The sequence below is a fragment of the Plectropomus leopardus genome, chromosome 11 (assembly GCF_026936395.1).
Source record: "Plectropomus leopardus strain MGB_pleo_1.0 chromosome 11, ASM2693639v1, whole genome shotgun sequence".
NCBI lineage: Eukaryota > Metazoa > Chordata > Actinopteri > Perciformes > Serranidae > Plectropomus > Plectropomus leopardus.
The window spans coordinates 37151361-37177998 of NC_142186.1; the positions used below are offsets into that span (position 1 = coordinate 37151361).

The 26638-nt window shown below is 39.2% G+C and overlaps 3 protein-coding genes and 1 non-coding gene across 4 annotated transcripts in view; 3 read left to right on the forward strand and 1 right to left on the reverse strand.

Moving 5' to 3' along the window:
* The window catches only part of LOC148188352 (uncharacterized), a 6202-nt gene extending 1566 nt beyond the window's left edge, over window positions 1-4636 (forward strand). The window contains exons 2-4 of the mRNA XM_088084913.1: window positions 1892-2179; window positions 4219-4288; window positions 4396-4636. Of these exons, the coding sequence (XP_087941039.1) occupies window positions 1892-2179; window positions 4219-4288; window positions 4396-4468 (431 nt within the window). The 3' untranslated portion in view covers window positions 4469-4636. The remainder of the gene's footprint in view (window positions 1-1891; window positions 2180-4218; window positions 4289-4395) is intronic.
* A 438-nt stretch (window positions 4637-5074) lies between these two features.
* On the forward strand, window positions 5075-13278 carry snrnp48 (small nuclear ribonucleoprotein 48 (U11/U12)). Its single transcript, XM_042490082.2, has 9 exons — window positions 5075-5318; window positions 6039-6152; window positions 6354-6414; window positions 7304-7384; window positions 10249-10431; window positions 11434-11555; window positions 11761-11861; window positions 12741-12863; window positions 13060-13278. Exons 1-9 carry the CDS (start codon window positions 5181-5183, stop codon window positions 13130-13132), a joined length of 996 nt encoding a protein of 331 aa, XP_042346016.1. The 5' UTR covers window positions 5075-5180; the 3' UTR covers window positions 13133-13278.
* A 144-nt stretch (window positions 13279-13422) lies between these two features.
* LOC121945702 (uncharacterized) overlaps window positions 13423-26638 on the forward strand; it is a 33674-nt gene continuing 20458 nt past the window's right edge. Inside the window, exons 1-7 of the mRNA XM_088084831.1 lie at window positions 13423-14587; window positions 17390-17474; window positions 18912-18968; window positions 19616-19785; window positions 21011-21157; window positions 21588-21641; window positions 21762-21815. Coding sequence (XP_087940957.1) covers window positions 14567-14587; window positions 17390-17474; window positions 18912-18968; window positions 19616-19785; window positions 21011-21157; window positions 21588-21641; window positions 21762-21815 — 588 coding nt within the window. The 5' untranslated portion in view covers window positions 13423-14566. The remainder of the gene's footprint in view (window positions 14588-17389; window positions 17475-18911; window positions 18969-19615; window positions 19786-21010; window positions 21158-21587; window positions 21642-21761; window positions 21816-26638) is intronic.
* On the reverse strand, window positions 17058-17129 carry trnap-cgg (transfer RNA proline (anticodon CGG)). The gene has a single exon. It is a non-coding gene; the product is annotated as a tRNA-Pro (tRNA).

Here is a 26638-nt window from a genome sequence, read left to right on the forward strand (position 1 = left end):
TGCGTGTGTGTGTGTGTGTGTATGTGTGTGTGTGTGTGTGTGTGTGTGTGTGTGTGTGTGTGTGTGTGTGTGTGTGTGTGTGTGTGTGTGTGTGTGTGTGTGTGTGTGTGTGTGTGTGTGTGTGTGTGTGTGTGTGTGTGTGTGTGTGTGTGTGTGTGCGTGTGTGTGTGTGTGTGTGTGTGTGTGTGTGTGTGTGTGTGTGTGTGTATATGTGTGTGTGTGTGTGCGTGTGTGTGTGTGTGTGTGTGTGTGTGTGTGTGTGTGTGTGTGTGTGTGTGTGTGTGTGTGTGTGTGTGTGTGTGTGTGTGTGTGTGTGTGTGTGTGTGTGCGTGTGTGTGTGTGTGTGTGTGTGTGTGTGTGTGTGTGTGTGTGTGTGTGTGTGTGTGTGTGTGTGTGTGTGTGTGTGTGTGTGTGTGTGTGTGTGTGTGTGTGTGTGTGTGTGTGTGTGTGTGTGTGTGTGTGTGTGTGTGTGTGTGTGTGTGTGTGTGTGTGTGTGTGTGTGTGTGTGTGTGTGTGTGTGTGTGTGCGTGTGTGTGTGTGTGTGTGTGTGTGTGTGTGTGTGTGTGTGTGTGTGTGTGTGTGTGTGTGTGTGTGTGTGTGTGTGTGTGTGTGTGTGTGTGTGTGTGTGTATGTGTGTGTGTGTGTGTGTGTGTGTGTGTGTGTGCGTGTGTGTGTGTGTGTGTGTGTGTGTGTGTGTGTGTGTGTGTGTGTGTGTGTGTGTGTGTGTGTGTGTGTGTGTGTGTGTGTGTGTGTGTGTGTGTGTGTGTGTGTGTGTGTGCGTGTGTGTGTGTGTGTGTGTGCGTGTGTCAGATGAGCCAGCAGGTGTGATCAGCAGGTTCAGGAAACAGAAGGATCAGACATATGAGTCGCGCTCTCAGCCCCCGCACTAACCAGCCGAGCACGTTTGCTGTGTCTCTAAAATGTGAATAAAATGCATTTTTATGGAAATGCTTTTCTGTTTTTAGAAGAAAAATATCAGAAATAACAACACAGAGAGTCCACGCTGACCTGACTCTAAACACTGGCAACTGTTTATTTTTAATTATTGCCATTTTTCATGGATGCTTTATTTCTTATGGTTTAACCCTTTTACACCTGGATCAACATCGCTGTTCTGGCTCTGCAGTCAGGCGCCTTTCACAAGCCTCTGGAACCGGATTTATTTCAAAAGATGATAAAAAAGAACATAATCAGCAAACTGCAAAATTTAATAAAAGCTGACAGGGAAATTATTAGAAAATGAGCTGAGGACGATTATGAGATATTATCAAAAAAAATATAGAGAGAATAATGTTAAACCATATCAATAATTTTCTTAATTACTTATTTAAAATGATGTTTCAGGAAAAGAACAAGCACTTTCTTGAGGCCATTTTTTGTTTGTTTTTTAATTTAAAAAATGTTTTTCACTTTTCTTCTTTTTCTCATTTTCAGGTAATTTTCTTGTAACTTTTCACTATTTTTTTTGCAAATTTTTGAGCCATTTCTTGCAAATAGTTCATCACCCTTCTCCCTTATTTTTTTGGGGAAAAAAGGCCAATTTTCCAGGTTTCAAAGGGTTAAAAATGAATACTCAGCAGCAATCTGAAAATAAAAGTTACTTTACACAGTAAACATAAAAATAGATAAACAAAAATAAATAGCTATACATAAAAATGAATCTTGTAAAAAATCTTAAATATTAAATAAAATAAACATACAAAAGCAATAAATAAACAAAAAATAACAATGAATGGTAGAAAAAATAGTCAATTTAATATAATAAAGATAGAATTGGAAAGAATTGGAGTATAATCAAAATACTAAAATGCATCGTAAAAATATCTGTATGACAGGAAGTTGGGTTATGTTTTTGTTATGTTATCCGATGGCCTCTCACCTGTTCCTGCAGGGCGTGATGACGTCAGCGGTCACGCTCAGCGGGTCTCCTCCAGACCTCCCGGTCTCTCAGGGACCCCCCGCTGCTCCGGCCCGGCAGGAGGAGGTGCTGCTCCCTCCTCGGAGCTCACAAACGCAGCGATCGGTGCTGAAGGAGGAGACGAGTCGCGGCGTTTCGCTGGTGGTCGTTACCGGGGGGGTCCGGGGCCGGACACCCGGGGGTGCGTGTGTGTTTATGGGCAGAGGGAGCCTGAGGGTCCGGGTCCCTGCTGGCCTGGATCTCCATACGTTTACTACGGAGGTGAGTGATGTCTAAATATGTTTTTTATTTTGTATTTCATCTAGAATAAATGAAATACTTTATTTTGATTTTAACCCTTTAAATATCAGAGAGTGGCAAGCAACTTAATAAGAAATGGCCCGAAAATGAGCAAGAAATTAATAAGACGTTACAAGAAAATTACTGGACAATATGAAAAAAAAAAGAATAAAAAAGTAAAGTAAAAAAAAAACAAAATCAAGGAAATAACCTCAATAATGTTACGGTTAGAAACCTGTGGGAGTGGGCGGACCCAGGAGCGAAGACACAGACAGCTGAGAGAGTGAACAAATAACGGGTTAAATGGCAGCTGGTGGTGGTGGGGGGCGGAGCACAGAGGCGAGGCGGGGCAGTGGCCTGCTCGCTGGAGATGGGCGCTGGGAGAAAAAAAACACCAAAAGGCAGTAAGCCCAAAATCTCGTTCAGAAAGTTCAAAGTACACTAGAGGAACCTCAAAATGAGACAGCCGATCTACCACGCGTCAGGCGGGACGATCTGGCGCCGCCGTGCAGCGGGAGTAAGTCTGCGGGGTGGGAGGGGTGACTGCAGATGAGGAGCAGGTGAGGAGGTGTGCGGTGAGCTGCAGCACCCGGAAGCCGCGCCGCGTGTCACAGCGGGAGACACACCGAGCATGCGCACAGACAGTCCCAATCACTCAGCGTAAGACACAAACCACCACAAATAAAGTGCAAAAAATTAATATTGTCTTCTTTTTTCTGTCACATAATTTGAATTTATTAACTAATCTTCCTTAAATCACATTTACTTTGTTTAGGTTTATTAGACAGAGTGTCAGTTTCTCTCCTGCAGAGGTTCTTCTTCTTCAGCCTTTTTTGGCGTCTTGTTCATGTGTCGGATTCTTAGCACGCGGCACTAAACCTGCCCTTATATGGTGTTTCGGGGCGTCACCTGTGTTAACAGGTGACTGATGATCAGTGGGATTCATCACTGAGCTCACCTGGTCTGGACAGATTTGGGTGGTTCAGAGCGTATGCTGCATCTGCAGTCGACTTCTCTGATGTTTTCTCTCAGCAGAAATACCAAAGAAAATCTGGGAGAAATTTAAGAGAACGATGCTGCATGAGGTCTGCTGGGTTGCATAACGCATAAAAAGTATTTCATAGCTTTGCTGCAAAGAAAACAATGTGACAAGAGAGGAAACTGCTGTTGTCCTGGGAGCCAGTTTGACCCGACAAACGAGTTCGACTCGCCGACATTTATTGTAATGGGTAGGAGGTGGATGGCCAATTGTTACACAGTCAACAACAATAAATTAACCCTTTGAAATGAGTAAACTGTCTTAGGCAATGATTCACGAAAGAAAATTTAGCAAAAACTTCCAAGATGTTATTAAGAAAAATACAAAAAAGTTACCCGGATTTTTTTTTTAAAAAAAGCAAACAAGACTTGGAAAAAGTGCTTGACATTATAATTATTATGTAAAATGATTTAAATATGTAATTATGACGATTATGAATGTAGTTTTTTCCTGGCTTTTTCTTTTTCCTTACACATTTTCCCTGGCATTTTACCAAATACAAAAGGACAAAAAGAGAAAGGCAAACTTTCTAAAATTATACTTTTTGTGTATAATATTTAAAATATGTAATTGTGAGGATTATGAGTATAGCCCCTTTTCTCCTTTTTTCCAAATTTTTCTTTTCTAGCTTTTCAAAAATAATTTTCTAAATCTTCTTATTTCTTGCAATTTGCGAAACCCTTCTTAACAACTTGCCCTCTGCCTTTTTTTCATGTGTCTTAAAGAAATCAAGCCAATTTCCTCAAAGTTTAAAGGTCTAAAAAGGTGTTCAAAAGCAAAACAAGAAAAGCGATGACACTCCTAGAGTTAAACAAACTGCAGGATCATGTTGGCATGGCACGACTCACATCATCAGCTCTGAGCCTCCACATCCACTGAACTAAAAGAGTCATCATAAAATGACCTATTAAGAATCTGCACTAGTTTACAGGTCCTGTGTGCTGAAAACAGATCAAATGTAAGTCGTTTGTGCTTCATGCAGTGAGGAGGAACCTGGTGGTGGGAGTGGAGGTGGTAGAGGAGGTCGCTGTTGAAGACACTCTGGAAGTTATGTGAGTGCTGTAGAAATATCTCTAATTTCTATTAACTCAACTTGACCTTTTTGTCTTGTTCACATAGGAATCACACGCATGCTGCTTGTTTCTTTTCTTCTCCTCAGAACGGAGGACATTTACGCAGACGACCTGCTGGATCCTGAGCTACTGCAAGACGTCCACCTGTACCCCACATGAGGAACTTTCTGTGTGTTATGGTTTTTAAAACAAAGATATTATTCACATATTTGACAAATTTGTTTGTATTTTATATGCTTGGCATATCATTATTGCTGCAAAACAGTCTCTTTTTTAAGTTAAATTCATTTTAAACTGTCATTAATAAAAGTTACAGCAAACATGACAACAAAAAATAACTTGTTATGATGGTATTTATTCATACACTATAATAATTTTCCAAGTGGAATGCACAAAAATAATTAATAACACTGGGGTTTTACATTTGAAAAAAATAACAATCAAAAAGGTGTAGGCTGGAGCATAAGTTTATTATACATTTTTACTGAGCATATTCTTTATAGGTTTAACTATAATATATATAATATAATATAATATAATATAATATAATATAATATAATATAATATAATATAATATAATATAATATAACATAATATAATATAATATAATATAATATAATATAATATAATATAATATAATATAATATAATATAATATAATATAATATAATATAATATAATATAATTTTCACAAGGGGGACTCGTGTATTATTATCGTACTTCAACTACCGGCATGCATCGCTTCTGTTCTTCCGCGAACGTCCTGTTTACGTGATGACGTACGCACAATATGGCGGCTTTAGATGCAGTGAAAAACAAACATCGATGATTTTTAGACGAATTTTCGTGTGTTTAGGATTCAAAACCTGAAAATGTCGGAGTTACCGCCAACACAAACTCCCCAGGATCGTCTGGACCGTCTGAGGGAGCTGACAGAGTTCACAGAAAACTGCAAAAAGCAGCTGGACGACATATTTGAGACGCTGGGATGGACGGTGGACTACAAACCGGTAACGTTAGCTTCAGCTAGCCGTTATTTTGGCTAACGTTAGCTTAGCCTGCGCGAGCGTTTAGCCCCCTTCAATTTATAAAAATCAGTCTTATAAAATATTTCGTGGTTTTATCGCAGCTAAACGACGTTATCGTGTAAACTTGGGCTCAACATTATTTTCACGTCCTTATGTTTAGCATTAACGGTGGACGGAAATCGATTAGCTCTCCTCATATAAGCTATAGACTGCATGTAAATCCTATCAGTAATCAATAATATATCTGTATTTACAGTCTGCGGTCTCAACCTGAATATCGGCTCCGATATATGCCTGCTAACTCTGCAGGCTTATATCGGTATATCGGAGACAGGCGTCTGTATGGGACAGTTTTTTAAATTTCGTTCACACAAAACTGCTGCCCAGCAAAGATAGAAATACTATACAATTATTTATTTAACCCTTTGAGACCTGGGAAATTTGGCTTTATTTTGATTAAGAAACGTGGGAAGAAGGGAATGAGCAACAAAAGAAGAAATGACCCAGGTACAAGGAAATTACATGAACCCCCCACCCTCACAAAAAAATTAAAACAAAAGAAAAACCTAAGAACGTTTTTAAAAAGCAAGAAGTAGAAGTAAATCTGGTGAAAGGAATAAAAGCACAGAAGTTGTTTGATCCTGTAAAACATTTTTCCTGTCCGTCGCTGTGATGAATGTAAAGATGTTTGTGTTTTCTCAGGAAGCGATGGAGCAGTGTCCCTACGACCCCGACCACAGAGTCCCAGTCAGGAGCATGGAGAAACACAAAGCCTCCTGCAGCCTCCGAAAAATGGGCTACTCAGCTGAGGAGCAGGTAACGTTCACATGACCTCCTGTCAAATGGGCACTAATGCAGAAACATGTCGCGTGTTTACAGTGAAATTCACCACCGGTACCATAAAATAACAAATAAACGGGCGACTGTAAACCTCGTGAACTCCAGTGTCCGTGTGCTGCCTCTGTGATGAAGCTAACCAACAAGAGAGCAGTAAAAAGTTGTGTCATTGCTCTGCAGGCGGAGATGTTCGACCCCTCGGTGTGTTATGAGAACAGCAGCGTCAGGAGCTTCATCATGGGTGAGTGTTTATTGATGACCGTACTGGGTTTTATAAAATATTCATTTAAAAAAAAAAAAAAAAAAATTAAACAAAATGAGACGATGAAAGTATCATGATGCTTTTGTTCTTAGAGATAACAATATAAACAAATGCAATCGTTGTTATGAAATGTTTCTTAATATAAAACTTTCAAAGCTCTGAAGAAGGTCATTTAATCAAAGTCAAGATGCTGGAGAAAATTATTAGCTTTCTTTGTAACTTTGTGTCCTGAAGTTCTCTTTGGTAAAATTTTCTTTACAACAGGTAAATATTCCTAAAAATGTATCTCCAAAAATGTTGTCTTTAAAAATCGCCCAAAAAACGGTAAGAAAAAAAACAACTTTTTAAAAGTTTTATGTATAAAAAAATTTGCCATTTTTTTTAAAGAAAGCATCTTTTTTAAAATGCATTTTTAGATTTAGAAAAACATAAATTCCCTGTTACAATGCTTTGCTCTGAAAATGTTTCCTGCCTACATTGTATTTACTGTATGTCACATCTCTGAAAATAACAAAAACTATAAATCTCAAAATAAATTCACTGTTATGTTACATAAATGTAATTTAATTCATTAGACTAATCACATTTCCATGTTTTTTTCCAAAACTGTCAATGACTTTTACTAGTTACATGACTTTTCCAGGTTTTCCATGACCGTGGGAACCCTGTTTGTAGCTCCGGGGAGGGTCGAGAAAATATAAGACAAAAAGTCACAGCCCAGCCACCCCCCCTCCTCTGATAAATCAAGAACAGTCACTTAATTATTTCTTTACAGGATGAAACACCTCCAGATAAGAGGAAGGTGACATGACGTTATTTGTGTTGTTTTTATCTGCTTTGATTGATCCTAACGGTTTGATTCATGCAGACAGATCCACTCAGCACCAGGTGATCCTGCAGGCCAGATCTGCTGCACCACTCATGAGGATGGAAGGAGTCTTCTGGCAAGGTGTGACCCTAACCTCTAACATTTCACTGCAGCACCGTTTCCTCTAATTCATACCATCGTGGACCCCGTCCTGATCAGGGACGAGACAGCTTCACTGCGAGAGAACGTTAAAGGGCCGTCCACACCAAGAACAGTAACTATAACCATAAAAAGATAGTTTTAGGTCCCAAACTACATTTATAACAACAACAAAAGTGGCGAGTGATATTGTTTGGATCACTGCGGGAGCGCTTTCATGAAGAATACAAAATACTAATCAAAATCAGAATCTGTCTTATTTAGTTGTCACGTCCAACATGGATCCTGACATCTAATATGGACCACAAAATGCCTGTTTTTATGATGAAGCTGTGGATTATTTCACTGCTTCTTTTTGTTTTTATTCCTTTAAATTTTGTCATCAGTAACTGATCAGTGTCCCTGACTGTAGCAAATTCTGACCAGTAGATGGAGCCGCTGACTGAAAAAAAAACCATCACCTTAATCTGATGATTTACTAACCCTAACCCATTTAGAATTTAGATCCAAATCCCCTGAATTTAAAGTCTTCAGTTTTGGTGTCATCAGGACATTTCGGCAACATTTTTCTATAAATTTAAGTTTCAGGAGTGCTCACAATATCGGCTTCTTAATCCTTTGAAACCTGAAGCGACGTCACTTCACTTGTGCTGCATTTAGGCGCCTTTCACAAGTTTTTAAACCTTTTAAATTAAGCAAATTAGTGTGATTTCTTTAAAAACCATGGGAATAAAAAGGCAGTGAGTAACTTGGTGAGAAATGTTCTGCACATTGCGAGAAATTGTTAGATTTAGAAAATTATTTTTTAGAAGCTAGGGGAAAATGTTCAGATGAAAAAGAAAAAAAAAACTTAGGAAAATGATAATAGTTAAACAATTAAATTAACTAAACTTAAATTAATTTAAAATAAAGGTACGAATTTGAAGTAATTTTAAAGCACTTTTTCAAAGACATTTCTGTCTTTTTTAAATTTGTTTTGCTCTGTATGTAGATTTTTTATAAAAACTAATTTTCAGGTATTTTTTGGTACTTAGATGCAAAGCAAGCAGGACATAAATAACAGCATCAAAAAGAATTTATTGCAGACAAGTGTAAGTATTGATCATAGACTTTTTAGCAAACAGTTAAAAAATGTTAGTGTTAAGCTCTCTGAGTATTGGAGTTACTCTTCATCAGACGGTTATGGTTATAATTATAGTTATAGTGCGTGGTGTGGACGGCCTTTAACACTCCAGATGTAATAACAAACCAGTAGATGTCACTTTAAGATCGTCACGTGTTCACCTCACCGACTCGATGCTCAGCTGCTCTGTCTCTGCCTCTACTTCCACAAATATTAGACCCATTCATTAAGAAGCTTTTTGGGACATGTTCTTAATTCAGGATTATCACGTTTAGTTAAATGTGATTTTTCTGCTGACGTGTTTAATCCGTGTGTTGTGTGTTCTGTTTGCAGCGACAGTGGTGAGTATTAGAGAGGTGCTGGGCTCTAGAAAGTTCTGCTGCTCTGGTTCAGGCATGCCTGATTACGTGTAGTATCCTTTAACATCATATCCTTTCGAACCACAGGGCTGGGCTGGGACACACACACACACACACACACACACACACACACACACACTCACAGTGCACATGCTTACACACACTCTTTTCCCTTTACGTGTTGGGAAAAGACTTCATACATTCAGACTTGTCAGATAACATTTTGAGGCCGGGTAAACTGGCTTGATTTCTTTCAAAAACATGGATGGGTGTTGAGCCACTGAAGAGGAAACGATCCAGAAATGAGCAAGATATTAGTAAAAAATAAAGTGCAAGAAAGTACCTGAATATTATCAAAAACAAACAAAGAAGCCAACAAAAATGTTTGTTTTTTTTTTAAAAAAGGAAATGACAAAAAAATGTGATTGTTTAAAGTTGCAATTCTCTAAAAATAACTGCACATTTTTTGCAGTCGGCAGGACATTTCTCTCTAAGTTGCTCATTGCCTTTTTTTCTCCATGTTTTTGAAAAAAATCAAACCAGTTTTCTCAGTTGGTTCAAAGGTTTAAATACATGTGAAAAGCATCTGAATCCAGCACAAGAAAAGTGATACTGATTCAGGTTTTAAAGGGTTAAACAGCAGGGGTCGACTTATATTGTTTTTTGTTATTAGTAGTTAATGAGACCGATAACCGAACTGATCTGCATTTACAATAAAAAGAAAATGTTTCTGTCAGTATTTAGAAGTTTTAATATAACAAACATCAACCCAAAACTTTGTTTAAATGCTTTCAGCAAATGTTTGATCAAAACGGAAACATTCAGCATCATATACAACAAGTTCCCTGCCAAAATATCGGCCCCAATAATAGTCCAGGTCAATAATCTGTCTACCCTAGTTAACCGGCAGTCGGTGAAATCACTCGGATTAGCCGCTCGCTACACGAGGAGAGAAACAGAAGTGATTTTGATGATGATTACAGAATCGTTGCCGGCTGTTACGGAGTTTTTCCTCTCACGCAGAGAAAGACGATGTGAGGCGACGCGGCTCTCGGGCTTCATCGCTGTTAGTTAGCATGATGTTGGTTTGGTGTTTCTGGGCCTTAAAGAAGGCTGTATGAGATACTTATGCATAGTCAGTAACGATACATCCGCTGTATCGATGCACTGGTTTATATTCCTCGATCAAACTACATCGAAAGTTAAACTTCAAGTCATCCTACTAATGTGATTTCTGTCAATCTAAACTCATTTTCCAAGTCTTAAATCGATATACTAAAATGTGTCTATAGCATGTCAAATTTTGTTACGTGAATGCATTTTTGGCGTATTTTTCGTGTAAAGCCTCTCTGCTCCTCCATCAGGTCAGTACTCCGGTCAGCCCGTCGACGTGCCTCAGAACCACAAGCGCACACTCTGTGACCTCACTGTGGCCGACCGATTGGCTCTGTACGATCACGTGGTCGGCGTCTTCAGCCAGCAGAAGGAAGCTGCTTCCTCCGGCAACGAGGATCTCTACGTAGACTTGGTGTCCAAACTCCAGAAGGGTAAGACTGACCTGACATGGTGAAGACCTCCCGGAGACAACCACACATCAGGATGTTAAAACATTTCATCTGATATTTGGAAAACAGTTTTTTTTAAAAAACCCTTTAGTGACTGTTTGTCTCATTTTAGTCTCTTGTCTTCTTCCTGTTGTGATAATTGTGTGTGTGTTGATGCATGTGTCCTAAATGTAGTCCAGATTGTGTATTTGAGTGTAATCAGTGAATTTGCAGCTCAGCTCCTACAATAAGTCTAAAATACACTGTGGAAACTAAATAGTTACATTCAGACTGTTCAGGTCCAAAAATGCTCCATTGAAACCCATTCAAACTGACATTTTTGATCCCACAGCCATCAGAGCAGAAAAACAGGACTTGTATTATTTCTGGGTGTCATTCTGGGCTTTTGACTCTGAATTTGTCATTTTGACTATTTTCCACCTGATGAGGTCATTTTGACCATATTTGGCATCTGGAGGAAATACATGCTATTTCCACTAGGTGACCTGTCACAGTCAATGTAGCTGCTGATCACTGACATATCCCAGACTGTCAGCAGCTACACTCACACACTGACATATCCCAGACTGTCAGCAGCTACACTCACACACTGAGGAGGAGGAGACTGGAAATTATTCTCTTTTTTCCATCTAAAAACATAGTGGCATCATGACAAAAACCTGGCATCTAAAGGGTTCAAATTCTGAAAAAAACTCATATTTGATATTAATGATTTGGAGTGATGTTGGTTAAACAAATAACTCAATGAACGCTGAAAATCATAATAATGTATAATATTTTTTAAAGCTTGGCTTTGAAAAGTGCACTTTGTGTGCAGAGCCTAAAGGGTTAAAAAAAAACAGTTTTGCTGATAAAATCTTCTCATGAGCTGCTGGTAAACCAACTTTGCTGTTGAACAGTAGTTTCTGTTAGTGAATAAAGACAGAGGAGTTTGTTTGGTCCCTCAGCGCGGCGCTCATGTGAAACGTATGCGTTTGTGTGCAGATGAACAACAGAACGAACCCAAGACTCACCTGGAGCTGATGGCGGAGATGAGAGACTACAAGAGACGGCGACAATCGTACCGAGCCAAGAACGTCCACATCACCAAGAAGTCCTACACTGAGGTACGAGCGGGAAACGGGGTCGTGCCACACAAGTTTAGTTAGGACGGCGTTTCGATCCCGCTTCGTCAGGTCAGAAGGTCATTTTGGTGAAACGTCCTTACTGAACTCGTGTGGCCTGTAATAAGCTTTTTTCTTCAGTATATGCTGTTTTATGAGATCGTAAAGACTAGAAAAACTATTGATCATCTCTGTGATCACCCCGCAGGTGATCAGAGAAGTGATCAGCGTTCACTCAGAGGAGCTCGCCAGGCAGTGGAGAGAGGAGGAAGGCGAGGAGGAGGAGCCGAGACCCGAGTCCTCCCTCAGGTACGACAGACACCGTGACCTCCTGACCAGCTGCTTCCTGTAAAGTTGTTTGTTAAGTGAAATGTGTTTTCAGCTGATCCAAAACTCTGCAGCTCAGCTGTTAACCAGAACCAAGAGGAGAGAAACATCAGTTTCAGCTTCCTGTAACATTTAGGACTGATTTAAGGTCCTCCTCCTCACATACAAAGCTCTTGATGGACCTAGTTACATCGTCAACTCTCTCGTTTCTTACTTACCTTCACGAACGCTGAGATCATCTGCAGATGCTTTATTGGAGGTTCCCAAAAACAGCCAAGGAAGCTGTTGATGCAGCGTTTGTGAGTTACGCCCCAACGCTGTGGAACAAACCGCCTGCAGATATCAGACTTCAGACTTCACCTCGCTCCGACTTAACTGCTTTGCATTTTGTTTTGCACTCACTGCTGCACATCTTGAAGATGTTGCATTTTCCTTCATTTTTATGCATTTTATACACTCTATTTTTAGCCTTAATTTTATTAATAATGTCAGTGGGTTTTACTTTATTTTGTTTTCCATCCTACGATATGCATTCTGTACATTCAGTTTTTATCCCATTTTATCTTTTACTCGTATTTTCAAGTGGATTTTATCCAAGTGAAGATGCTTCTATATATTCTGTTTGATTTTATCTTCTGATTTTTACATGCGGGTTTTATCACGTCTTTTTGTCTTCTATGTCATCTGTTGTGAAGCTCTTGTTGCATGTAATTTTTTTCGTGTAAAGCAGGTTGGGCTGCATTTCTTGTGTGAAAGGTGCTACACAAAGATTTTATTATTATTAAGTGAAATGTATTTTAACTAGAGATCAGCGAGTCAGAGCAGGGGAAGGTTGAACGACTGTTACTGTTTGTCCGTCAGGCGCCAGCAGGGTGAAAGGCGGTCAGCGTCGTCTGAGTCTCGTCACTCCCACAGCAGACGCCATCACAGCCGCGAGCGAAGCCAAGACAGAGAGAGCAAGAGGAAGAAGAAAAAGAGGGAGAGGTGAGAACGCTCTTTTTGCTTCGTTACTGGGAGCTTGATGGAAGTGATGCAGATTTTGTTTTGTAAGTTTTGCGGTCAGATGTCTTTGAAATGCGTTTGTGTTCTTACAAAGCAGAAAGTCGTGTGTTTGTTGGTAAAACTGGCTTTTGTTTCTGAAAGTGCCAAAATTTACTGTTTCCTTTATGGATCTTTGCAGGGATTCCCGCTCTCCTGACGAGCACCACCACGACCGAAAAAAGAAGAAAAAGAAGAAGAAAGAGGACAAGTGAGATGCTGGATCAGCAAGTCACTTAGGTTGGGGTCAAAGGTCACTGTGGCCCCTGCAGGTCAAAAGATTTCAGACATCATAACAATTTAAGCTCATAATGGAGAGGATTTTACAAAGAAATTAACGGGAATAAAGTTTGGGAACCAACATTTTGAGCTTTTTATTGCCTCACAAAGATCATTTTAAAATATGAAATATTTCTTTTATATTGTGGCTTTGGCCCGCTGCTCTTCAGTGTCGGTAGGCAGCTTTCCATTAACCGCCAAACTGCGCAAGTCGAAACTGCGAATATAAAAATGGGAGGCTGTGTAAAATGTAAATGAAAACAGAAAGTAATGATTTTCTCTTTTTGGCCTATATTCTGTTGAATACTGCTGTTAGATTTTTGGTAGATAGTTAATGTTAAAACAAGTAACTTTTATATATATTTTTTTTATAAATTAACATTTTTTGTGAGACTGACAGAAGGCGGGTTTCCATTAAACCTCAGATCCTCTGAGGTCACATGACGCTCTGAGGTCACATGATGCTATGGTCATGCGCGTGAGTTGTTATTGCATCACATTGCGTTTTATCCACATTTATTCCAAAATATCGATGAAGTTTTGCACAGATCCGTAATGGAAACCTGCCTCGTGTGATCACGCGTCTGCTGATCTTAAACAGGCTCGGCGGCCTCTTTCTGATTGGCTGTGAGCGGTTTTCTGCTGCAGACCAAGAGGAATGTCGGGCAGGAGTGTCACAGCTGGCATGCTGTTATCACGGGGTCAAAGGTCATGCTCAGATTTAACTGTGTCTTCAAGTGTTTACACAAAGTTTCTGCAGTTTTTGAGAAATCCTGGAAAGTCTTTGGAAATGTGGGTTTTTACATTTTCTTTTTTTTCAATGACAAAATGTTTGATTCTAAACTCATTCAAACGGCACATGATCACAATAGACTTAAACATTCCTGATTCTATGGTGGAGTTTTAAACTATTTTAGATACTGTGTCAGTATTTATGTTTAAATTCACTGCATCGCCGTACGTTCAGGTTAGCAGCTTTGGGTTCGGGTTCCAAAGGGTTAAGGGAAGACTTTGCTTGCATGAAATTTCTGCACAAATCCATCTCTCGTCTCCGTCTGTGTCTTCTCTGCTGTCTCTGGATTCTGGCTCAGGTATTTCTCACCTTGCTGAGACGCAGAGATAGAGGACGAGAGGAAGAAAAAACAGACGGAGAGGATCCCGTTACTGCCTGGGAACCTGCGGGATCCTGCAGAGACAGACAGGAGACAGACAGGAGACAGAGAGGAGACAGAGAAGACAGGGGGACCATCGGGGTGATAATGCTGTGAGCTGAGCTGCTGAGGGAAAGCTAAATCAGGTCGTTTTTGTCGTCTGTGTCCTGAAAGCGTCCCGTGCAGCGTGCGGTCTGGTTTGAGGGACTCTGCAGCACTATGGGGACCTCCAGGGACAAGGTAAGAGCCTGATGGTCTGCAGGTTCGTGGACTGGGGTCAGTTAAATTATTTAATGTGTCCTTGTGGAGAGACAGTTGTGTAAAGACATGGGTTTGCTTCTGAAGGAACTGGACGGAGCTGTTGCAGTTTGGGTTTGTCACATTAACATCAGCGTGGGTCAAAGAAACCGTCCAGGTTCAGCTCTTAATAAAACTGGACCAACATCAGTTCTCTTGTGCTGCGTTTAAGCGGCTTTTACAAACATTAAAACCTCTGAAACCTGGAAAAAAAAAAGAAAAAAAACTTGGGAAAACTGGTAACGAGCAAATTGGCACGAGGCGCCCCTGCAAACTGCAAGAAATTAGGAAAAGATGACAAGAAAATGACCTCAAAAGCTGTTTGTTTTCTAAAAGGAGAGATAAAATTATTAGAAGTGTTTTAAATAATTGGGGACATTTTCAGAAAATATAATAACGTTGGCATGTTTAAAATCACGTCACAGAAATATGTACTCTTTGTTTTTGTTATTTTTAAACTTTTTTTTTTTTTTTTTTTTACAAATTTCATGCTAATTTTGAGTAACTTCTTGTCAAGTTGCTCATTGCCTTCTACAAGTGTTTTTCAGTAGAAAAAAATTACTGAGGTTTTAAAGGGTTAAATGGATCCAACAGTAGATGCAGTTTTGAGGGTAAAAGTGATGCAGCATGGTTTTTTTTTTTTGTTAATCCTTTTATGTTGCAGGTCAAACTGACCCATTTCAAAGTTTAAAAATACAGGAAAAATATTTCTAATAATCTTTGGAGCTTGAAACCACACACACAGATGATGAAGATAATGAGTAAAGTCTCATCAGTAAATTCTGATCTGCAAGAGGTGAAAATCTTGATTACATTAATTATTAATAAAACTGACATTTAATGAGCTAAAGACAACATTTATGGAGACAATCTAAACTTCTGTCAGGCGGTTAAAGATGCACAGAGTCAGTTTGATCCAGGAGCATTATTGCTGTTTGTGAAAGTTGAACATAATAGTTCTTAAGATTTAGTTTTTAACTCTCTGCTAACTTTAACTCTTTTCTTTGATACAGCAGAGGAAATTCAAACTTAACTCGGCTTCATTCTGCACATTCAGTGCTGAGAAATATCAGACAGTTTGTGAGAAACGTTTGTGAGAGTCGTTTTTCATCGTGGGTGATGATGACAGATTTTATTTCATCGCTCGGCTGCCTCGAACATTTTCTCTTGAAAGTTGCATCATGACAGCGGTTGATCTATTTCCCTGAAATGCACAAACCACAACCAGACCATGTGGACCTGACTGAGGTTAATTTAGTTATTTAGTTAGAAGAATTATCATCTAATGACAAAATGCTGCGTGATACAAATGTTATTTTCTGTGTAACAGACTGCAAAGATTTCTGAGAAGATGTAAAATATGAAAGAGCGAGGCGTGTTTCACCCCGGTGCCCCAGAGGTCCTGCAGGTTTACTGCGCTCGCTTTTGTTTACATGCTTGTTTACATGCTTGGCCTCCTCTTCCTGTTACACTGAATTCACACCTGCACACTAACCTGAGGTTAGTGGGGAGTGTTGAGAAACAACAGGGAACAAAATACTCACTTTCTCTTTGTTTGTGAGTCACTTTGCTGAGGGGGCAGTTTTTTTTTCCACTGTAACTGTGATTTTATTTCATCACTCGGGTGCCTGAGCCATTTTCTGTTGAAAGAGGCATCATACCGAAAGAATCTTTTACAGCAAATTTGGAGTTATTTTACGGGAAAAAGGAGATTTTATTTTCTTTGGATTGTGCAAAGCACGGCCGGGTCACGAGGACTCGACTGAGGCCTTTTTATTCAAATAGGTCAAATGCAAACATGATGAAAGAGCTCAATTTTAGGCCATCAAATCCATCAAATTATTTCCATTTATATCCCTCCATTATTTAACTCAGTGTTTTTTTCCCTAGTTTTCCATTTCTATTTGATTTTGGGGTTGTGGGTGTATGCATATGTTTAATTAGTTAGTGTATATGTTTTAAATGAATAAGGAAGCTGGTGAATTAAGATTCAGTGGTTTATGGAGAAGGGCTGTGATTAAATAAGTTTTATTCTCACTCCTTTTTTAATATGTAAGTCATCGTGTGTTTGAGCAGTTCTGCTTTATGCTTTTCATCGTCTGTAAAGTTTACTTTTTTGTCCGTCTGCTTGTTAGTAAGATAATTTCTCTATTTTCTTTTTCACGTTTGAAATAAATTCAATCAAAATTTAAATACAGACACTTATGACTTCCAAATTTCAAGATGGCTGAGCTGAAATGCCAAACCGGAGGCTCAGAAACAGCCGTCCACAGAGTTGTTCTGTTAATCACGATAACAAGGTGTCTGTGTCGAGTATGAATGATTCACTGCAGATATCCTCAGTTTCTGTGCAAACTCACAGATTATTGTGAATCCACAGGTTGTTTTTGAGATGTTTTTTGTCTCAAATTAAGGGCTCGTCCGGGATTTGAACCCGGGACCTCTCACACCCGAAGCGAGAATCATACCTCTAGACCAACGAGCCACTTACTTTGTTTTGTTCCAAACAGCAGAATGAGGTGTGACATGCTGCAGGTAACAGGGTGTGTGCAGGTGAGGAGCACACCTGTTGGTGGTTTTCACACCTGTCGATAAGTCTGAGCAGGTAAACTCTGTTCCAAAAATCACCACATGGAGCAGCCAGAGCAGCTGTGCCTCCTGCTGTGAGCTGCTCTGTTCTACTCTTTGTGCAGATATTTTACTTACTATTAAACATGATGTTTTTGACGTTTTATTTCCCCGCAGGCGTCTGTCCTCTCCGGGCTGCTGGTGTTTGCGCTCTGTGTCGTCTCCTCTCTCTGCCAGGACGAATATTCTGGATATCACTCAGGTCAGAGCCGCCTCAAGTTTAGAAATCTCACTTTTATTCATCAAAGACAGTTTATAAAGTGACCATATATTCCCACTTCACAGATCAACAAAGGAAAACTAGAAACAAGCAGAACTAGATTTCCATAAAACTGACGAATAACTGCAGCTGTTATTTGCTCAAATCATTGAACTCTTGAGGCTTATTTTTGGGACAGGTGTCCATATGTGACGGACTTTTAATTCTTCTCATGCAAAACTGCTGCACAGCAAAGACGGAAAATACAATCAAATTATTTTTTTAACCCTTTTGGGGGAATTAGCCTTTTTTTTCAAAAACATGGGAAAAAGGTAATGAGCAACAAAAGAAGAAATGACCCAGAAGTCAGCAAGAAATCTGTGAAAAGTAGAAAAAAAATTACCCGAAAATTTGCCAGGAAAAAAAACAAACAAACAAGCAAACAAAAAAACAACAACACAGAGGTAAAACAAACAACAACAAAACAAAGTGACAAATGGCCTGGAAAGTACTTTCATTTGAAATAAATAATATGATAATTAGTTCATTGGAAATTGTTCTTGGCTTTTTAAAAAAATTGTACATCTACTAATCTCTACTGTTTTTTTGCATCTCGTTCATTCTGCCGATAAAATCGACTTCTTTGGTGCTCACGGTTTCAGTAAAACGAAGAGAAAGATTGAGTTGTGAGAATCGCATTCAGCTAACATCGTGAGTCCATACTGACAAAAGTTTAAACGTTATAAACATATCTGTCTGTGTGATCTGAGCAGCTGACTAACGTTTTCTCCGTTTTAAACATCCAAAGAACAAAGAACAAGAACAAAAAAAATGAGCTGCATGGTAACCATGGCAACCAGCGCGAGCCTCTAATAGAGACTGGATGTTTATTTGGGATTTTATTATAAGTTTTACGGTAGTTTGTTTATTGTGAAATATATATATATATATATATATATATATATGTATATATATGTACAATTTTTAATGAACGGTTGTCTAGAGAACATCAAAAAGCAGCGACAAACAGGATTTACTAAAATGTTTTAATTTATTTGTTTGATTTGCAGCCAAAAGAAAACCAAAAGTTTTAATTTTGGAATAATCTGAAGGTATTTTTGCTGCTGTAACCTGGAAATATTTTGTATTTTAACTTTCTAAGCATCAAAAACATCACTATATTGACTGTAATATATGATGTGGTTTTTTTTTTCTGTAAATTCTGTGTGAATAGTGTGAGCTTATTATCTTCAGTGCGATTTGGGCATCTATGAAGATTAAAACCTGCAGAGCTGTCTGTGGATCGACTCTGTGGCTTTTCTCATGCACATTTTCTTCTTCCGGGTTTTGAACCCAGAACTTAAACTACAGTGATAGCTGTAGACCGGCCAGCCGCACACAACGAGATTAATCACGTGTGTCACGCGTGTGTTTGTACAGGTGAGGAGCACACCTTTGAAGGCTCCGTGGTCGACAGCTTTGCCTCACCTCAGCCAGGTGAGCACAGTGACCCCGACTGTTCACTCTTAACTGATTATTATGGAAGACCAAAAACTGACATAAGTACCATCAATAAATGTCTAAGTAAATACATAAATAAATAAAAATAGAGATGATCTTACCTCATTAACATGCAGACACAGAAATCAATAAATATAAGTGTTCAAAAAAAGAAGGAATACATTTAATAATCAACTTTTATTTATTTATGTCTTTATGCATTTAATTAATGTAATTATTTATGTATATTCATGTATTTATTTATTCTTTCCACATTAATTTATTAATCTATTTAATTTATTTACTTATTGTATTTATTTATTTCCATATTTATTCAGTTATTTATTACTTAGTTTATTTATCCATATTGTTTTATTGCTGTATCTATTTATCATTTCTGCTCTCATGATTATTATTATTATTTTTATTATTATTGTCATCATTATCATTAATTTGTTTATTGGTACTTCTGTAATTTTTTTTCTTTAAAACATTTGACCCTCAGCTTGTGTTTTTGTCCAAACACAATGTCCACATGACTGTTGTTTGACGTCCAAACTGTAAAAAAGGACCTCTGACTGTAAAAATGCACCACTGAGTCTGAGGACTAAAAGTCTGACTGTCCCGTCGTCTCACGGCGTCAGAGTATCCTCCTGAGCCCACTCACAGCTACGACGAGGACCAGAGGCCCGAGGAGGACTACGACCCCTACGGCCCCGAACCCACCGAGGTCACCATGATCACCGAGGACGCCTTCCCCTACGCCACCACCGCCGAGTCCCACTACGCCAAGGAGGACACGGAGACCATGCAGGTACGCCCGCCGAGGGCTGCAGGTCTGTTCAGAGTCAGAGCAGCTGCTCGTTCACCTCACGCTCCATTTCACAGATCCTCTGGAGCTTTCTGTCACATCACATGACCTTCGTCTGTCACATTTTGGGGAATGTTTAATGAGCTCGAACCGTGTTGGATTTCTCTCATTGTTTAATCTCACGAACAGCAGTGTGAGAAGTCCTTTTATATATGAAAGTATTTTACACTGACACACCAAATCACCAGCAAATACCTTAAAAACAGCACAATGTAAAATCAATGTAAAAAATAATCTTAACATCCTTTTATATATGTGACCTGAGACTCTCCTGTTTATTTAGATTTCCCTTGAATGGATAATAAACCGAAGAGCAGAAAAAAGAGGCTGAGCAACTTTTAGGGCTTCACTTTGTTTGGAAAAGTTTCATTTTAGGTTCATTTCTTTGACTCTTTAAATGTTTCTTATCCTACCTGTTCACATTAATATCAACATGAAACGATGAAGAAACATTTAAGCTGCTGAGTGAATTTAAAGACTGAAAAAGAGATTTTTAAAGTAAAGGAACAAAACAATTAAGTTTAACCCTTTGAAACCTGAGCAAACTGGCTGGATTTCTTCTCCAACTTCAAAAGAAATAACCCCAAATTAGCACAAAGTTACAAGAAAATATCCTGAAAATTGGAATTTAAAAAAACAAACAAAAACAAAACAGAGAAATTACTGAAAAAATGCTACAAATTAAATATAAAATTATAATGCTTATAAGTTAAAAATGATAGTTTTTTGCTGATTTTATCATTAAAAATAAATGTTGTTATCCTTTTCCCTCTCCTTGAAATACAAATAAATTAACACATTTTTGAACTAATTTTCAGGGCCTTTATTTTGACACCTTTTCTCAATTTCTTGCAATTTGCAGGTATTTTATGCCAAGCTGCTAATCGCCTGTTTCCCAAATATTAAGGAGAAATCAAGCCGGTTTGCTCCAGTTTCGAAGGTTTACATGCTTGTGAAACACACCTGATCGCTGCTGTCGATCCAGGTTTCAAAGGGTTAACAAGTTCTACCCAAGTTAAAGAGTCAGTAAAAAAAGCCCACGAGCGTCTCAACATTACTCCCTTTTTTTAACTTCAGAAAGGACTGATATTTGAACGTGTCCCTCGGTCTTTCTGCAGACAGGCCTCGGTGTGGATTTTCACATCAGACTGATGATGTTGTGTTTCAGGTCCCGTACGAGTTTCCTCCGGAGGGACCGGACACCGAGTCCTCGGAGGAGGAGTCAGGGGGCGAGGTTGCGCTCGGGGAGGAGGGGCCGACAGAGTGCGACTGCGAACCCGGAGAGACCGGATTCGCCGGCTTCGCAGGACCAAAGGTGCCGGCTCAGTTCATCACATCACGGCCTTTTTATTCTCAGAAAACACTGTTTGTCGTCTCGTCACGAACATTTTTTTAACCCCTCAGCCTCCGCATTCAGTCAGCTCTTCTTACGGTGATTTTAACAGGCCTCCTTCAGATTCAGGCAGATTAGAGTCAGGACTTTTTAAGACTTGTTTTAATGCCGCTCAGAATGAAATCTGAAAAAAATATCGAAAAAAAAACTAAAGCTGAAAAAAGAAAGAAAATTTACACCATTTATTTTAATATTTCCCAAATATTTCTTGTAAGAACAACGTGACTTTTTTGTCTTGTGGAGACGAAAGTCGAACATTCAGAAATAGTTCATCTGCATGTTCACAGAGATAATTGATGAGTAAATGCATATGTTTGTGTCTGTTATCGATCCATTTTCTGTTTCCTGTCAGGGGTCCAGAGGTCCGCAGGGTAAAGATGGTGAGCCAGGAACTCAGGGCAGAGAGGTGAGACGCTAAAACGCTCTTAATACATTTTTAGATTATAATCAATCAGATCAAAGCTGATTCTGCTGCTGCTGCAGAGATCTCTGGGAGTTTAATATGTGAATATTGTTTGATTTTTAGGGTTATAAAGGAACCAAAGGTGTTCGGGGAAGAGGAGGAGACACCGGACCAGTGGTCAGTAAATCATGTTACAGAAACACTGATATACACACTGATGTACACACTGACAGACACACTGACAGACACACTGATATACACACTGACAGACACACTGACAGACACACTGACAGACACACTGATATACACACTGACAGACACACTGACAGACACACTGATATACACACTGATGTACACACTGACATTCACGCTGATATACACACTGATATACACACTGACAGACACACTGACATTCACACTGACATACACACTGATATACACACTGACAGACACACTGATATACACACTGACAGACACACTGATATACACACTGACAGACATACTTACATTCACACTGACAGACATACTTACATTCACACTGATATACACACTGACATACACACTGATATACACACTGACAGACATACTGATATACTCACTGACAGACACACTGACATTCACACTGATACACACACTTACAGACACTCTGATATACACACTGACATTCACACTGACAGACACACTGATATACACACTGATACACACTGATATAAACACTGATACACACTGATATAAACACTGATACACACTGATATACACACTTACATTCACACTGACAGACACACTGATATACACACTGACAGACATACTTACATTCACACTGATATACACACTGACAGACACACAGATATACACACAGATATACACACTGATATACACACTGACATTCACACTGATACACACACTTACAGACACTCTGATATACACACTGACATTCACACTGACATTCACACTGATATACACACTGACAGACACAATGATATACACACTGAAAGACACACTGATATACACACTGACAGACACACTGATATACACACTGACAGACACACTGACAGACACACTGACAGACACACTGATATACACACCGACATACACACTGATATACACACCGACAGACACACTGATATACACACTGACAGACACACTGATATACACACTGACATTCACACTGATACACACACTTACAGACACTCTGATATACACAGACATACACACTGACAGACACACTGATATACACACTGATGTACACACTGACATTCACACTGATATACACACTGACAGACACACTGATATACACACTGATATACACACTGACATTCACACTGACAGACACACTGACAGACACACTGACAGACACACTGACAGACACACTGATATACACACTGACAGACACACTGATATACACACTGATATACACACTGACATTCACACTAACAGACACACTGATATACACACTGACAGACACACTGATATACACACTGATACACACTGATATAAACACTGATACACACACTTACAGACACTCTGATATACACACTGACATTCACACTGATATACACACTGACAGACACACTGATATACACACTGACATTCACACTGACAGACACACTGATACACACTGACAGACACACTGATATACACACTGACAGACACACTGATATACACACTAACAGACACACTGATATACACACTGACAGACACACTGATATACACACTGATACACTGATATAAACACTGATACACACTGATATACACACTGACAGACACACTGATATACACACTGATACACACTGATAAACACTGATACACACTGATATACACACCGACAGACACACTTACATTCACACTGATATACACACAGATATACACACTTACATTCACACTGATACACACACTTACAGACACTCTGATATACACACTGACATTCACACTGACATTCACACTGATATACACACTGACAGACACACTGATATACACACTGACAGACACACTGACATACACACTGACAGACACACTGACATACACACTTACATTCACACTGATATACACACTGACAGACACACTGATATACACACTGACAGACACACTGATATACACACTTACATTCACACTGACAGACACACTTACATTCACACTGATATACACACTGACAGACACACTGATATACACACTGACATTCACACTGATATACACACTGACAGTCACACTGACAGACACACTGACAGACACACTGATATACACACTGACAGACACACTGATATACACACTGACATACACACTGATATACACACTGACAGACACACTGATATACACACTGACAGACACACTTACATTCACACTGATATACACACTGATATACACACTGACAGACACACTGATATACACACTGATACACTGATATAAACACTGATACACACTGATATACACACTGACAGACACACTGATATACACACTGATACACACTGATAAACACTGATACACACTGATATACACACTGACAGACACACTTACATTCACACTGATATACACACAGATATACACACTTACATTCACACTGATACACACACTTACAGACACTCTGATATACACACTGACATTCACACTGACATTCACACTGATATACACACTGACAGACACACTGATATACACACTGACAGACACACTGATATACACACTGACAGACACTCTGATATACACACTGACAGACACACTTACATTCACACTGATATACACACTGACAGACACACTGACATACACACTGACACACACACTGATATACACACTTACATTCACACTGACAAACACACTAACAAACACACTTACATTCACACTGATATACACACTGACAGACACACTGATATACACACTGACATTCACACTGATACACACACTTACAGACACTCTGATATACACACTGACATTCACACTGACAGACACTAATACACACTGACAGACACACTGATATACACACTGACAGACACACTGATATACACACTGACATACACACTGATATACACACTGACAGACACACTGATATACACACTGACAGACACACTGATATACACACTGACAGACACACTGATATACACACTGACATACACACTGATATACACACTGACAGACACACTGATATACACACTGACAGACACACTTACATTCACACTGATATACACACTGACAGACACACTGATATACACACTGATATACACACTGACAGACACTGATACACACTGACATTCACACTGATACACACACTTACAGACACTCTGATATACACACTGACATTCACACTGACAGACACTGATACACACTGACAGACACACTGATATACACACTGATACACACTGATATACACACTGACAGACACACTGATATACACACTGACAGACACTCTGATATACACACTGACAGACACACTTACATTCACACTGATATACACACTGACAGACACACTGACATACACACTGACAGACACACTGATATACACACTGACATACACACTGACAGACACACTGACAGACACACTGACATTCACACTGATATACACACTGACAGACACACTGATATACACACTGACATTCACACTGATATACACACTGACATACACACTGATATACACACTGACAGACACACTGATATACACACTGACAGACACACTGATATACACACTGACATACACACTGATATACACACTGACAGACACACTGATATACACACTGACAGACACACTTACATTCACACTGATATACACACTGATATACACACTGACAGACACACTGATATACACACTGATACACTGATATAAACACTGATACACACTGATATACACACTGACAGACACACTGATATACACACTGATACACACTGATAAACACTGATACACACTGATATACACACTGACAGACACACTTACATTCACACTGATATACACACAGATATACACACTTACATTCACACTGATACACACACTTACAGACACTCTGATATACACACTGACATTCACACTGACATTCACACTGATATACACACTGACAGACACACTGATATACACACTGACAGACACACTGATATACACACTGACAGACACACTTACATTCACACTGATATACACACTGACAGACACACTGACATACACACTGACAGACACACTGATATACACACTTACATTCACACTGACAGACACACTGACAGACACACTTACATTCACACTGATATACACACTGACAGACACACTGATATACACACTGACATTCACACTGATACACACACTTACAGACACTCTGATATACACACTGACATTCACACTGACAGACACTGATACACACTGACAGACACACTGATATACACACTGACAGACACACTGATATACACACTGACAGACACACTGATATACACACTGACAGACACACTGATATACTGACATACACACTGATATACACACTGACAGACACACTGATATACACACTGACAGACACACTGATATACACACTGACAGACACACTGATATACACACTGACATACACACTGATATACACACTGACAGACACACTGATATACACACTGACAGACACACTTACATTCACACTGATATACACACTGACAGACACACTGATATACACACTGACAGACACACTTACATTCACACTGATATACACACTGACAGACACACTGATATACACACTGACATTCACACTGATACACACACTTACAGACACTCTGATATACACACTGACATTCACACTGACAGACACTGATACACACTGACAGACACACTGATATACACACTGATACACACTGATATACACACTGATACACACTGACAGACACACTGATATACACACTGACAGAGTGAAAGTAGAAGTGAAAATGGACTGAAGACAGGAGGCGAGTGAAAGTGAAACTAAAACAAAAGACAAAGTGAAAGGAGCAGAAAAAACATCCTGTTTTTGTACTGTGTAGGAGGCTGAGACACTCTGAGGTTAGGACAACGAAATATACCA